At 35.2% G+C, this 13117-nt stretch overlaps 1 protein-coding gene across 3 annotated transcripts in view; it reads right to left on the bottom strand.

The window, feature by feature from the left end:
• Positions 1-5299: 5299 nt before the first annotated feature.
• Positions 5300-13117, bottom strand: part of LOC111869524 (E3 ubiquitin-protein ligase Nedd-4) — a 75053-nt gene continuing 67235 nt past the window's right edge. For all 3 annotated transcript variants that reach the window (XM_023861118.2, XM_023861119.2, XM_023861121.2), the window contains 2 exons: positions 11765-11934; positions 5300-7828 (listed from right to left, as the gene is read on the bottom strand). In XM_023861118.2, coding sequence (XP_023716886.1) covers positions 7726-7828; positions 11765-11934 — 273 coding nt within the window. In that variant the 3' untranslated portion in view covers positions 5300-7725. The remainder of the gene's footprint in view (positions 7829-11764; positions 11935-13117) is intronic.

Here is a 13117-nt window from a genome sequence, read left to right as displayed (position 1 = left end):
CAGGATTTTCTGACCATAATGCGCAGATAATACGAGTGCAGATGCGACACAAGAACAAAAAAGGGCAAACCAGATTAGAGGGAGGATGCAGAATGGCCAGATCATATAAAGAAGAGAATGTCCAATACCTATGCGGTCTACTAGATAAAGAGACCTGANTTAGATGTAAAGTAATTTTTATTCTTAATAACAAAAAGAAGCAAGGAAAAAATATATTGAAACTGGAGTGGCAATATTTGTATTTTTTTTAACAAATCCTGACATGAATCAAATTTGCCCAATCCAGACATAACTCTTATGATTCTTTTTTTAATTTTAATGATACTCATACTAAGGGGATAATTACCCCAAAAGATAGTGCCATACTTCAGTATCGAATGTACATAAGAGTAGTAAATCATCTTCATTGAATCTAATGACATAAAGGGCTTTATTTAATCTTTATGATAACACAGTATTATGATTCTGCCAAGACAGGGTGCTATCAATATTTGTTCCCAAAAATTTAGAGCAATTGATGTTAGTAATTAATGAATTGTTTGATGTAATTTGAATTTCTATTTCTCTCTGCTTTTTTTAAAAGAATTGTAAGAAATGTGTTTTATCACAATTTAGAGTTAAAACGTTCCTATTAAACCGTGTCATTGTTTCATTAAAAACTGAAATAATATTACTTCTAAATTCTTCAGGACTCGAATCAGATATAATAATACGTGTGTCATCCACAAATAATATAGGTTGAGCTAATTTCTTAAAGGAAAATGGGAAATCATTTATGTAAATAAGAAATAATAGTGGTCCCAATATAGAACCCTGTGGAACTTCATGTTTGACCTCCCACTTTGAAAATACTTTATATTAAGTTTAATATATTTCATAATTGTTCTTTGATATATATTTTCAAGTTATAATGCCATTAATTTGATTGCTGTACCTGAGATTCCATAAAAGTTCATTTTTTCGAGGAATACAGTGTGGTTGACACAGTCGAAAGCCTTTTGTAAGTCACAAAATAAATCACCCACACAATTCCTTTTGTCTAGGGAAGTCAGTATATTATTTAGAAGATTATATGTTGACATTTCAGTGGATGATTCTTTTCTAAATCCAAATTATTCCTTAACCAAGATATTGTTCATATTTAAATGGGAGTACAGTCTTTTATAAGTAATTTTTTCAGTGATTTTAGAAAGTGCTGGAAGAAGTGAGATAGGTCTGTAATTAGAGATTTCAGCTTTATTACCTATCTTGTAGAGCAGTTTAAATTCAGAAAACTTCAATCTCTCCGTGAAAATACCTATTAATAGGATCTTGTTACATAAATATGTTAAAGGTGACAAGATATACGGAACACTAGATTTCATAATTCTTAATTATATTTCATCATAGCCATGAGAATTTTGGGGTTTCATTGACAATATTATTTTTTGAATTTCATAAGTATTCATATTGCTAAAATTCATCTTTGGAATTGAGTGATACAAATTCTGATGTAAATAAAATAAAAATTCTTTGTTATCAACAGAGGGATACCCAGAAGAATTACTATTAAGTAATTTTTCAGCTATGGATGAGAAGTAATTATTAAATGCCTATCGGGTTGCAAGATAATTTATCATTTATTTTCATCATGGTTATGTTATCAGTAGGTCCTCTGTTATTAGTAATAGTTTTTACAATATTCCACGTAGTTTTAGTCTTGTTAGATTTTACTATAAGTGTGTTGTAATGTAATTTTTTGGCTGCCGTAATAACCCTGGTCAGTATTTCTTAAAATATTTTTTGACATTAGGATCATTGCTATTTCTGGAAACTAGATACAGTGTTCTTTTAATTGCACATGAAATTTTAATACCAGAAGTTAGCCATGATTTTTGTACATCTGGATATTGAATTTTTTTTCAAGAGAAAGTATGAATAAGAGATCCTAAGAAATATGTTCAAAAATTTATTGAAGGCTATATTCATATTCATTTCAGAAAAAAAATCTCTTCCCAATTTTCATAACTTAACAAAAATAAAAATTGACATATAATTATTAATAACTCTCTTGTAATAAAATCTGTTTATGGTCTAGAACAGTAGTATTATTCAAAACAATGACCTGAGCATTATGGTCCAACAGACCATTAATAAGAGGATGCACAGAGAATCCATGTAAGTAGCTATTAATATAGATATTATCTATTAAAGTACAAGAATTGTAACAAATTCTTGTAGGGAAATTAATTATACTGTAAAGATTAAAGGAAGCTAAAAGTGAGGGTAAACAATCTTTCTTAGTATTATCATTTAAATAATTTACATTGAAGTCAACACATAAAATTATCTCATTTGATGAATTATACACTTTATTTAATAGTAATTCCAGCTGATTTAAAAAATTACCTATAGGAGACCTATATATAAAAATAATGATGAAATTTTTTGACTGCCTCACGATTCATTCACAAAAGTAACATAGACTGAATACTGGGCCAAGTTGCATGAAATTCGGTACTCCTTTGAGTTCCAGTTCCTATTCATATTTTAGCAGGTTAACTGGATGCCAGTAAAAAAAAGGTGTCATTGCATGCCGCATCCATATAACAGTGCCCTAATAAAATTAAGTATTAGCTGTACTGAAAACACTGGATGAAAAAAGACATGTCTGGGAAAAGAAGTAGACTAGGAGAGAGAATTGATTCAATGCAAGCAAAACACTTTATTACAGAGTGGGTCTCAGGAGATAAAACACGCCCATACATTTCACCTAAAATTGTCAGTCAAAAACTTTAACAAATTATTAGCTACAGTAGGGTCAAAAATACAGAACACTTGACCTGGCTTAGGGAAGCATTAACAGCCTGAACAGAACCTGAATTGAGCCGTAACTTGCCAGTGGCAATAACTCTGCAGTATTTGTCTAAAAAAACAGCATCATATTTTATGCCACAGGGGTTGTCAGTCATTTATGGTCTTGCAGCAATTACACTTCATTATTTTGCTTAGATTTTGACTGTAGACTATTTTGCTCACCTTTTTTCAAGTCAAATCTATGTTTAGCCTTTTTTTCTGAGTTCTTCAATTTGTTCATCCCTCTATCTTGTGGATTTCTATTCAGCATTCCATAACATTTTGTATATTTCTTAGAAGTTCAAAAATTGTTAATCATCATCACTCCACTTATTACTCATTTTTAAATGTTTGTAAGTAGTAACTTTTCAACCTTCTTCTAAATAATATCCACAAAGAGGAACAGTTGTTTCCAGCAGTTTAAGTTATTATCTGACAAAGTCCTGTAGGTACATGCTGGCAGAGAGTGGGGAAATTGTAGTAGAGGTAGCCCACACTGCTTGTAGGTAAAAAAACTACCATCAGCCTTCAGTACCTTCAGTACTGCCACATATGAGGTGAAGAATCAAGCAGCAGTTCACACTTCTCAAGTTGTTATTCATTTCAGTCTAAGTGAAGTAAAAGGCTGAAAACACTTCCTACTGTCATGTGAAAAAAAAAAAACACTGTGTGGTGTGTGTGTGTGTGTGTAGGGGAGTCATTGTTCAGCATGCACATGATCTCCAGACTTCCCCCTCTTCTCATATCTTCTTGATATTCAATGTACTTCATCTCTCTTTTGCACTGGACTTTTCTTGAAATATAATTTGTATAAAACCTTGACTACGAAGCAACAAGCAGCAGTACAGTAATGTGGAGGCTCACTGTGAGTTAAGTAGCAGTGTACCGTATTCCTGCATGGCAAGAGGAGATGCAAGTTTATGAATACCAGGAGGTGAAAATGCAGTAGTATGCAATGTAATAGCGGAGGACTAGTCCAGCCAACATCAGGACCTTAAGTGGTTACAGACAAACTGCAAATAACTCCACCAAACCATGACAAAATATTACACTACTTTACTTGAAAGCATTTCTGGTACATTTGAAACAAACCAAAAAAACAGCTGACACTAGTCAAATCAGGCAGTTTTCAGGCAACCTGAATAATGGTATGAATGAGCATTTAAATGCCAGGGACTTAATGGTGGCACTGAAGATTACACAGTGCTAATGGGAAGTACAAAAAATACACCCCACCAAGGAAACTGACTTGAATGTGAAATCAGATTAACCTTTAATGCCTGAAGTGCACTGAGTGGTACAGTGATGAGTATGGTTGAAGTGGCTGAAGTACACCAATTTGTGCAGGTGGGCATTTAAACTCCACTAGAGGAAGCATGCACNGTGGACCTGTCGTCTTGACAGATTACTGATGATGATGATGAGAGGAGGCATGCATACACTCCGCTAGTAGAAGTGAATGCCAAATCCTATATATTTAGATTTAAATAGATTAAAATTCAAATGTACATACCTTTTCTTTTTGTAGCTTTCTGCTTGATTTATATACAGGGTTATAAGTAAATACCACTAAAGAGTTAAACAATATTAGCTGTTTCTGAGATGTTAAAACATGTCACTTTCTTCTGAATTAAAAACAAAGCAACTCTTAAGATAGCTGGAAGACACAAATTTTAGGCACATTTAAATGTTCCTTAAAATATGCCATAGTAATCAGTAGGTTTGACAGTGAGAGCCTCTTTTCTGTAGCTGAGCTCCTGAAAAGCATTAACATCAGAATATCCTCTTTACACCACTTAGGCATTTTCAAGCACCTGCACAATTGGTCACAGTGTGGTCATCATCAGTTTAACCCTGACAAATAAGTGTTGATACATGACACACGTGAATGTGCAGTATAAGACAGGATGTTTTCACCAGTGAATACTTCTCATTATTTAAAAACCAAATAACCAAAATGGCACCTTCAGGTTACATCTTTTGCAGTGCACAGAAACTTCTAAAAATTGAGAAAAATGCATCTTCTTAGAAAGTAGGGCAGTTTTCATTTTTTTTTTCTCATGGGATGGGACGGGACTGAGTCCACTTCGTACTGCGGTCACTGTTTGGCCTACTGTACAAGCCCCATATGATGACAATGATGATTGTGGAGCAATCAGTGGAATGCGAATTGGCAGGGGAAACCAGAGTACTTGGAGAACACCTGCCCCAGTGCCACCTTCTCCACCACAAATCCCATGGCCTGACCCAGGCTGCTGCGGTGGGAAGCCAGCAACTAACCACCTGAGCTATGGCACAGCCACGAAAGTATGGTTAATTAAAACAGATCTGCACAATAGCCATTAGAATTCTTTGACATTTAAAACATCTGCCAATGATATGCAACATACATTCCTCTAGTGACAAATATAAACAGGACTGTAGAGAGAATATTAAGGATTAAAGAAACAGAAAATGTGCAAAGTTGAAGATAAAATGTATATTTTCCAATAGCTATGATGGGAAGCAATGAACTTTACATTCCTACAAATCAAAGTGACAAGACTGGTTTAAAAGTGCATATATTTTAAACAGATATGAACTGTCCAATCAGTGTTACTGTGAGAAAATAGATGTGCATGGTTTCCTTGGATCTATCCATTTATTTTCTTTTTCCTTTGCTGTATCCACTTTTGTGTGCGTGTTCATGTTTTTTGGTAACTTAGTCTTCACATAATGCACGCCACATACTATTATGGCCATAGAGCATCATGCTGATATACATTTGTATTAACTCTGTAAATCACTTTAATTTGAAAAAAAGATTGAATATTAATTAAAATGAAACTGAAATATCTCATACTTCATTTTGCAGAGTATACATCCTCTAAATGCCATTTTATAACAACCAATAAATCTAAACCCTCTGAAAATACATTACTTACAGAGTGGAGATTCCACTTGCACACCTGCCAAGCCACCCTCCACTTAGTTACTTCCACTTCCACACCTGCCAAGCCACCCTCCACTTAGTTACTTCCACTTCCTTCATCCCATAGTTTATTCTGTTGTTGAACTAACGTGATGAAATGACTGCTACCAAAGATGGTATTAATATGAACACAATACATACAAATACATTTCATCAGCTAGACGTTCGTGCTCTACCAATCACTATATGATTTGCAATCAGAAGGCAGTGGGTATAATTATTTTGCAGTGCACAGTAAAAGCATCCAATGTCAAGTACGATCTGAGAACTCAACTTACCCTAACAACACTGGCACTTCCTTATCAATGAAGGGAGGGGCCAGATTCCCCAACTTCGAAAACAAAAGCAGACTTTAGATTTGTTGGTCTTATAATACTGGCGTTATGGTTGCATAAAAGGACTTCTTTTTTTGTCAAGTAAAAGTCAGATACATTATTATTTACGAAAAGTACTGATAGAAAATAATTACTTCAGAGTTTCATGACAAAATCAGTATAATTCTGCAATGACAAACATAATTCATCTGAGCCATTAACATACCACCAAACTGCACAGGGAAAAATAATAAACCCTACCTCAATGGATACAGTGTATTTCTGTTCTTGTTCTAAGATAATGGAATGACTTTGGCGATATCAATAAAACAACCCTCACAAGGCATACAAAATTAAAATTACAGGATACAGAAAATAACCAGTTATAAATTAAATACATAATATTTACTTAAAATAAGAAAGCTCCCTGGTGTAAAACCATTTCCAATTATTCATATTACAATTTCAACATAACTTAAAAATTATAATATGAATAGCTTGAGAAATACCATACAAATAACACAACTTAATCTGATTTATAATATTACAATATAATTTTCTGACTGCATTACTAATAGTTACATAAACAATGAGCATCAGGGGAATTTTTCTGAAGTATTCCCAATCAGAACAGATACTATAGCTGTAATGACTAATGCAAAAAAGACTCCCACATATTGCATTCAGGAGATCATAGGACCTTGAAGTAATAAGAATGGTTTGTTGAAATACATTCATAAATGTTCAGTTCCGTAAGATATTAGATAATGGATATAAGGCAATGACAAACAATAATTCCAATGTGAGATCACCATGTCTTAATTCATCAAATGAACACATAAATATAAGAATGTTTCGAAAAAGTTAAGCAGTATGTTTTGCTTATTAGTTTAGTTTCTCAAGTGTATAACATTTTCATATAGTTACAAACCTGTTCTCACATTACGTACAAATCTAAATCAACATGCCAAATGGCACATGATTATAGTACATTATCAAAATTATTTGTATCAAAATGTATAAAGGGGGAGCAAACTGCTCTGTCATCTTTGTAAGTGACATCTCTTCAATAGCTAATTTTAAAAATGGGAGCTACCTGATCTAAAATGGACAATTTGGTTTCTACGGCTCAGAATCAAACTAGTGTAATGTATACCAGGAGAAGTTGCCAAAGGAATAAGTAATGGGGATGCACAACAAATCATTACTGGTCTTGGTGCAAGTGCAGTCAGTTGCCAATCCCCTTCTATGGTATCTACATACAATTAAAGTAAAGCTGTATTTGTAATTATTCACTGAATAATCACATGAAGGAAAACACACAAATATTTTCATATTGCACATTATATATACAATATTAAGCACTCACATGCAGAATCAAACTCAACATATTTACAAACAATGAGCACTAACCAAATTCACTGTTCTTTATAATGGCGATTTTAAAATAACAGTGAGGAATTTTGTACAAATCTGCATATATAATTTGATACACCTATGAACAGTCGAAGCATATTTTTAAAGTTAAATTTAAAAAAGTCTCAGTATGTACAATATAGTACAGTTGATGAAAGAGTCTGATTGTCACACGACTGCACACGACAGTTAGTCTACTCCAGCAAATCCTTGTGATCCTTCAATAGCTTTGACGAGCTTATCACGTAGTTGCTGGTAACTTTCATAAGGAGGCAAGTCCAACCTATTGAAGCTTGAACAAAACAAAATTTATTATTTAAGGATGTCACATTTTATTAACATATTAAAAAATAAAACATTAACATGCTTCATTTATCACATGAGAAATATGTGTTATAAACTTCTTCATAGTGTAACAAAATCTACTGTCAATATTCTGCATTGCATTCTCACAATAATGACAAACAATTTTATTTTATCCTGTAAGATGAAAAATACATTTCAAACACACAGTAATTATTTTATCATTGTCCTAAAGATGGCTTTCGTAGCACAATGCAAAATCATGACATCAAAGATTTCTCACACACACACACAAAGATTCCCAGCAACTGACAAATAACATGGAATTATTATTCTGTTCACACAATTTGCTAAACAGACAATAAAGAATGTATGTACTGTGATCAATTTCGAAGACAGAAATACTTGTTGTAAATACTACATAGGTCCCTGAGGATTATAACAAAATTACATCACACACTTTCATCCAGGCTGTAAAATTATCTAACATACAGATATATGAGTCTTCACATCAGCATTTTTGTGCACTACTTTGAGCACAGTAACAAAACTATGGGCTCCATAAAAAGTAAGGAATTTCTTATCTAGCTGAAAGAGTATAAGCTTCTCAAGGACTCTGCTCCATGGGGGTGATTTGTTGAACAAAATATTCGAGTATTGGAACACAGTACTATCACTGAACTCTTACTGAAATTAGAGAAATATACCACTAAAAAACAAACATACAAACTACGTGGCTTGTAGTCTGCAAGTGAACTATACCAACCAAGCAACCACTGCTTGTCGGCGAAGTTAGTGCCAACTTTAGTGGATAGCGGGTGTCACATGGTCAGTGAAACAGGTCCCCATGGACGTTGATCTCGGTTTTTTAGACCGGAGCCGCTGTTTACCTGAAATAGCTCCTCAATTATCTTCATGAGGCTGAGTGGACCCTGTTCCAGACCCACTATTTCTCAGAAAATCTGGTAGCGCCAAGAATTGAACCCGGACCTTTGGATGTGTAGGCAGGAACTCTAACCACTAGACCACAGAGGTGACAAAATGTTCCAGCAAGTTNGGGGGGGGGGAGAGATATTGGTGAAACGAGTTTAGGGCATAACTGTAGGGGGGTGATTTCCTAGGTCTTTGTGATCGGAAGAGTTCATATAAACGGGGGGTGATTTCCTAGGTCTTTGTGATCGGAAGAGTTCATATAAACATGTGTCCGATTTTGGACAGTTACGGAGTTACGACCGTTTTTTCATTCCCTTACATGCCGTCATGTGAACCGCGTCTATCATCTGGTGGGTCGCTATTTTTAGCCAGCTACAGACAGAGCGTTCTCGTTATCTCAATACTTGAGAGGTACCTAAGGCGTGGTAGGTTGGTATGTCCGGCCATGGCTAGTGTGGCGGCTACAGGTGTTCAGAACAGTTCTCATCTCAGTGTGTCTGTTATGTTCACGATGCCATTTAAATTAACATTTGAGGAATATGCAGATATGATTTATGTGTACGGGTTTTGTGACGGTAACTCAGTTCTTGCCGTAGCTGAATATCAGCAACGGTTTCCAAATCGTAGAATACCGAACCGGAGAGTGTTTACTGGAGTTTACCAGGCACTGCGAGATACTGGTAGACTTCCCGGCATTCATACTGCAGCCGAGCATGGTGTTAATGAAGGCGTCAATGAAGAAGGCATTATTCGTATTGTACACCGCAGTCCACGTACAAGTACGTGAAGAACTGCCAGCCAGGTCTCCAGACTTAAGCCCACTGGATTATTGTGTGTGGGATGGATGAAAGAATTGGTTTACAATGTGAAGGTGGCAACGTGAGATGCTTTGCTCGGTCGCATTCTGGACGCCACTGACCACATAAGAAACAGCCAGCTGAAGCTGCTACATGCTACCCATGCAGTTCACAACCGAGCGGCAGCCTGTGTTGCAGCCGGAGGTGGCATTTTCGAAAATCAGCTTTAAGCACCAATCAATTCAAATTAAAGGTAATTTCACGAAGTTAAGTTTACATTCATAGTTTAAATGTATCATGTATTATGATGGTTTATTATTTTGTTCCATTTATTGTCAGTAATTGTTACCTTCCATTCTGAGTTTAAAATGGTCATAACTCTGTAACCGTCCAAAATCGGACACATGTTTATATGAACTTTTTTGATCACAAAGACCTAGGAAATCACCTCCTGCAGTTATGCCCTAAAGTCGTGAAACACCCTGTACACATTAAATAGTTTCAAGATGAAAGGGAAGACAACAAAGATTTTGACTGTGACTATTCATAACACTCCAGAACAACTGAATATGAACAGATAGACTATAGGATTAATGCTGACTAAACACCTTCAAGTAATGAAAGTCTGTGCAAAAGGACATAAAAATTTTTAAAAGCAAAATAATTAAGAAAAAAAGACACATACTTGTGCTTTTCCTGGAATTATGCAACATTTCAGTTAAACAGCGACTACGGATGGGACCTGTGCCAGTCTCCAAAACCAAAAGCACAAATTTCAAGCTCAAAGGTCTAACAAATGCTGGCCTATGTTTCTAACATGAATGCAAATAACCATTCAAATTTGTTCCTTCAAAGCAAATACTCTCTGCCTTAAAGCTCTGAAAAACCTACAGCAGTACAATAACCTACAAGGAACAAATTTCATACTCTTGAAATAAATTAATGTTCGAGAGGATCTGGTTCTTAGTAACAAGACTGAAAGCAATGTGAAAACAGAAATGAATGGACTTCAAGAAAATTATTTTCAGCAAGTTTTTCAGGCATAACCGAGACGCTTAAAAAAATCCTTTTCACATGCCCACACTCTCTAAAATTAGTAATAATTTTTATGAAATCAGTTTAGCAACATGTCAAGTCCTAACATAATCAACAGTTGCCTGGAAAAATTCAGTTTTAAGCAACATTTTTATGCAGTACAGGAAGGATCCATTACTGAATATGTAAAGAACATTGATGCAGTGAGATGGTTTAACATATATGGTTATTTCTGATTCCATTTTATTATTCATAAAAACAGATGGTGGTCACACATGAGAATTACAGATTACAGTCTCTGTGCCATTCTTCTGGAAAGTGCTCCTTCCTTGCTTACTGAAGCAAAAAATATAGTAAAATTAAAAGTTTTATATACCATCTCTGCACAGACATAAGCCACCATTTTTTTCCCAAACAGATTCCTTCAAAATCAGGGTGCAGCCTATAAGTGGTCCTCAGAGAAAGGAAAACATCAATGAATTATCTAGATCTGGTAAAGGCACATAGTTCATTGCTATGACAGAGAGATAACAGTTTTCTCCTGAACTTTTCAAGTTTGTAGCATGCATGTTTCAAGATACTCAGATTTTAAATTGTCTCTCAGGGGCCGTAATATGGAAAAGTGAACCAATGGAAATATTGTAAATTTCATTATACTGAATTATTCTAAATGCTGTTTATATAGCAATACATTAAATACAAATTATAAGACTGTACTGAAGAACAATAAGTTCTGGGAAGAACTAATCACATACTTTCCTGTAATATAACATGGGCCACAGAGAATATGAAAAAATTAGGGACAAACAGACATAGAGACGGCAAGTTGATGAGGGGAGAACAAGCACCCTGTCAGATAGACAGCAAGGTGATCTCATCAAATACACGAGAATTTCTTGAAAGAACTAATCATCTACTTTCCTTCAATATGACACAAATCACACAGAAACCCCCCAAATTAGGGGGACAGACACATAGACAGCAAGGTGATGCCATATCATCTATTTCTTTCAAAATAAGGGAAGTGGGCTAAAAGTACACGGCCAGTCAAATGTTTAAATTTATTTTGCATACTGCTAAAATTTCAATCAAATTCATAACAATTTTGAATTCAGACTTCAATACTTAAATTATGCAACACCAAGCCACAGAATACTTACCACGTATGGGCACGTGGATAATTTTCTGGCAGACCCCATTTCTCTATGGTAAACAGCTGCGGACCATTGCTACCATATAGTTCTTTAAAACCATTCATAGGAACACGAGAAGTTCCTGTTACAAACTGCAGGAGTCTTGCTCGCATCTCATTATTAAATGACAGGACAACCTACAAATGTGCAAATGGTGTTCGGTATACTTGTCCTTCAAGAACTACACTGTATTTGTTAACATATAATTTTAATACTTACATGCCAGTATTTCAGATTTAAATATTTATTGAACATAATAAGCAAAAACAAAAAATGGACTGTGAGTTACAAGTAACAGTGTATCTAAATATATTTTGGGTGTATTATTTTAACAACAGCTTCATTTACAGTTCAAAATACATCCAACAATTAATTCTTACCGTGTGTGGACAAACACATCTTGAGTACCTGTGGCTTTCAGTATTTTATAGTTAATATTTATTTTATGCCTGTCAACATAACACTATTTCCAGCAGGCAGAATCTACTGTCTGGAACAACATGTTTTGCCACATGTGTGCTATCTTCAGGTCAAGTTTTTAGTTATAATTATCCTACCGCATACTTTGCATAAATTTTCCACCTGGTAAAAACTTCCAAATGTCACAGCTTCCTCAGTTTCTGTGTTCACATCCTTACTGACTGAAGAATGTCTCACAACTGATTAAACTCTTAATTAGCATTGTCGAGCTTCTTTTCTGAACACCAGACTAGCCAGGGTCAAGCCTGCAGTGTCATGAGTGGATGCCCTGTAGGCCCTTTACTCCCAGGAATATTCCTGGTACTCATTTCTGTTAGAGGCTGAGTTGACCCCAAGGCCATAGGGCAGCTGGAAGGATTAGGTAAACTGAAAAAAATTCACCTCATTGGGATTCGATCCCATGAATTTCCAGCATGTAGCATAGTGTTTCAACTACCTACGCTACCGCATGCAGCCGGTGTGTAAGGCTGCCAACCTTACCGCCATCTGTGAACCGACTGTCTAGAAAATGTGGGAGCCTCAACCTCTCACAACCTTATGGGCCTCTATGGACTGTTACGGGGTTACCTTTACTTTGCTTACCGTCCCATATAGTATCTAAAAACACAGACATTAAAATATAAGAAATTGTAATTTTACTTTTTGTTTTGTAAAGTGTAAACCTTGATCTTTCACATTAAAGAAAGAAGACAGGCTGAGAGTATATGAGAATAGGATGCCAAGGAGAATATCTTACCTAAGAGGACGTAACAGCAGACTGGTGAAATATGTATAATAAGGAATACGATATTTGCATATTTCCCCAAATATTAAAGAGATGAACTCAAGCATGATGAATCA

Source organism: Cryptotermes secundus, unplaced genomic scaffold (assembly GCF_002891405.2).
Source record: "Cryptotermes secundus unplaced genomic scaffold, Csec_1.0 scaffold139, whole genome shotgun sequence".
NCBI classification, from domain to species: Eukaryota; Metazoa; Arthropoda; class Insecta; order Blattodea; family Kalotermitidae; genus Cryptotermes; species Cryptotermes secundus.
This window is presented reverse-complemented; position numbering and strand designations above follow the sequence as displayed.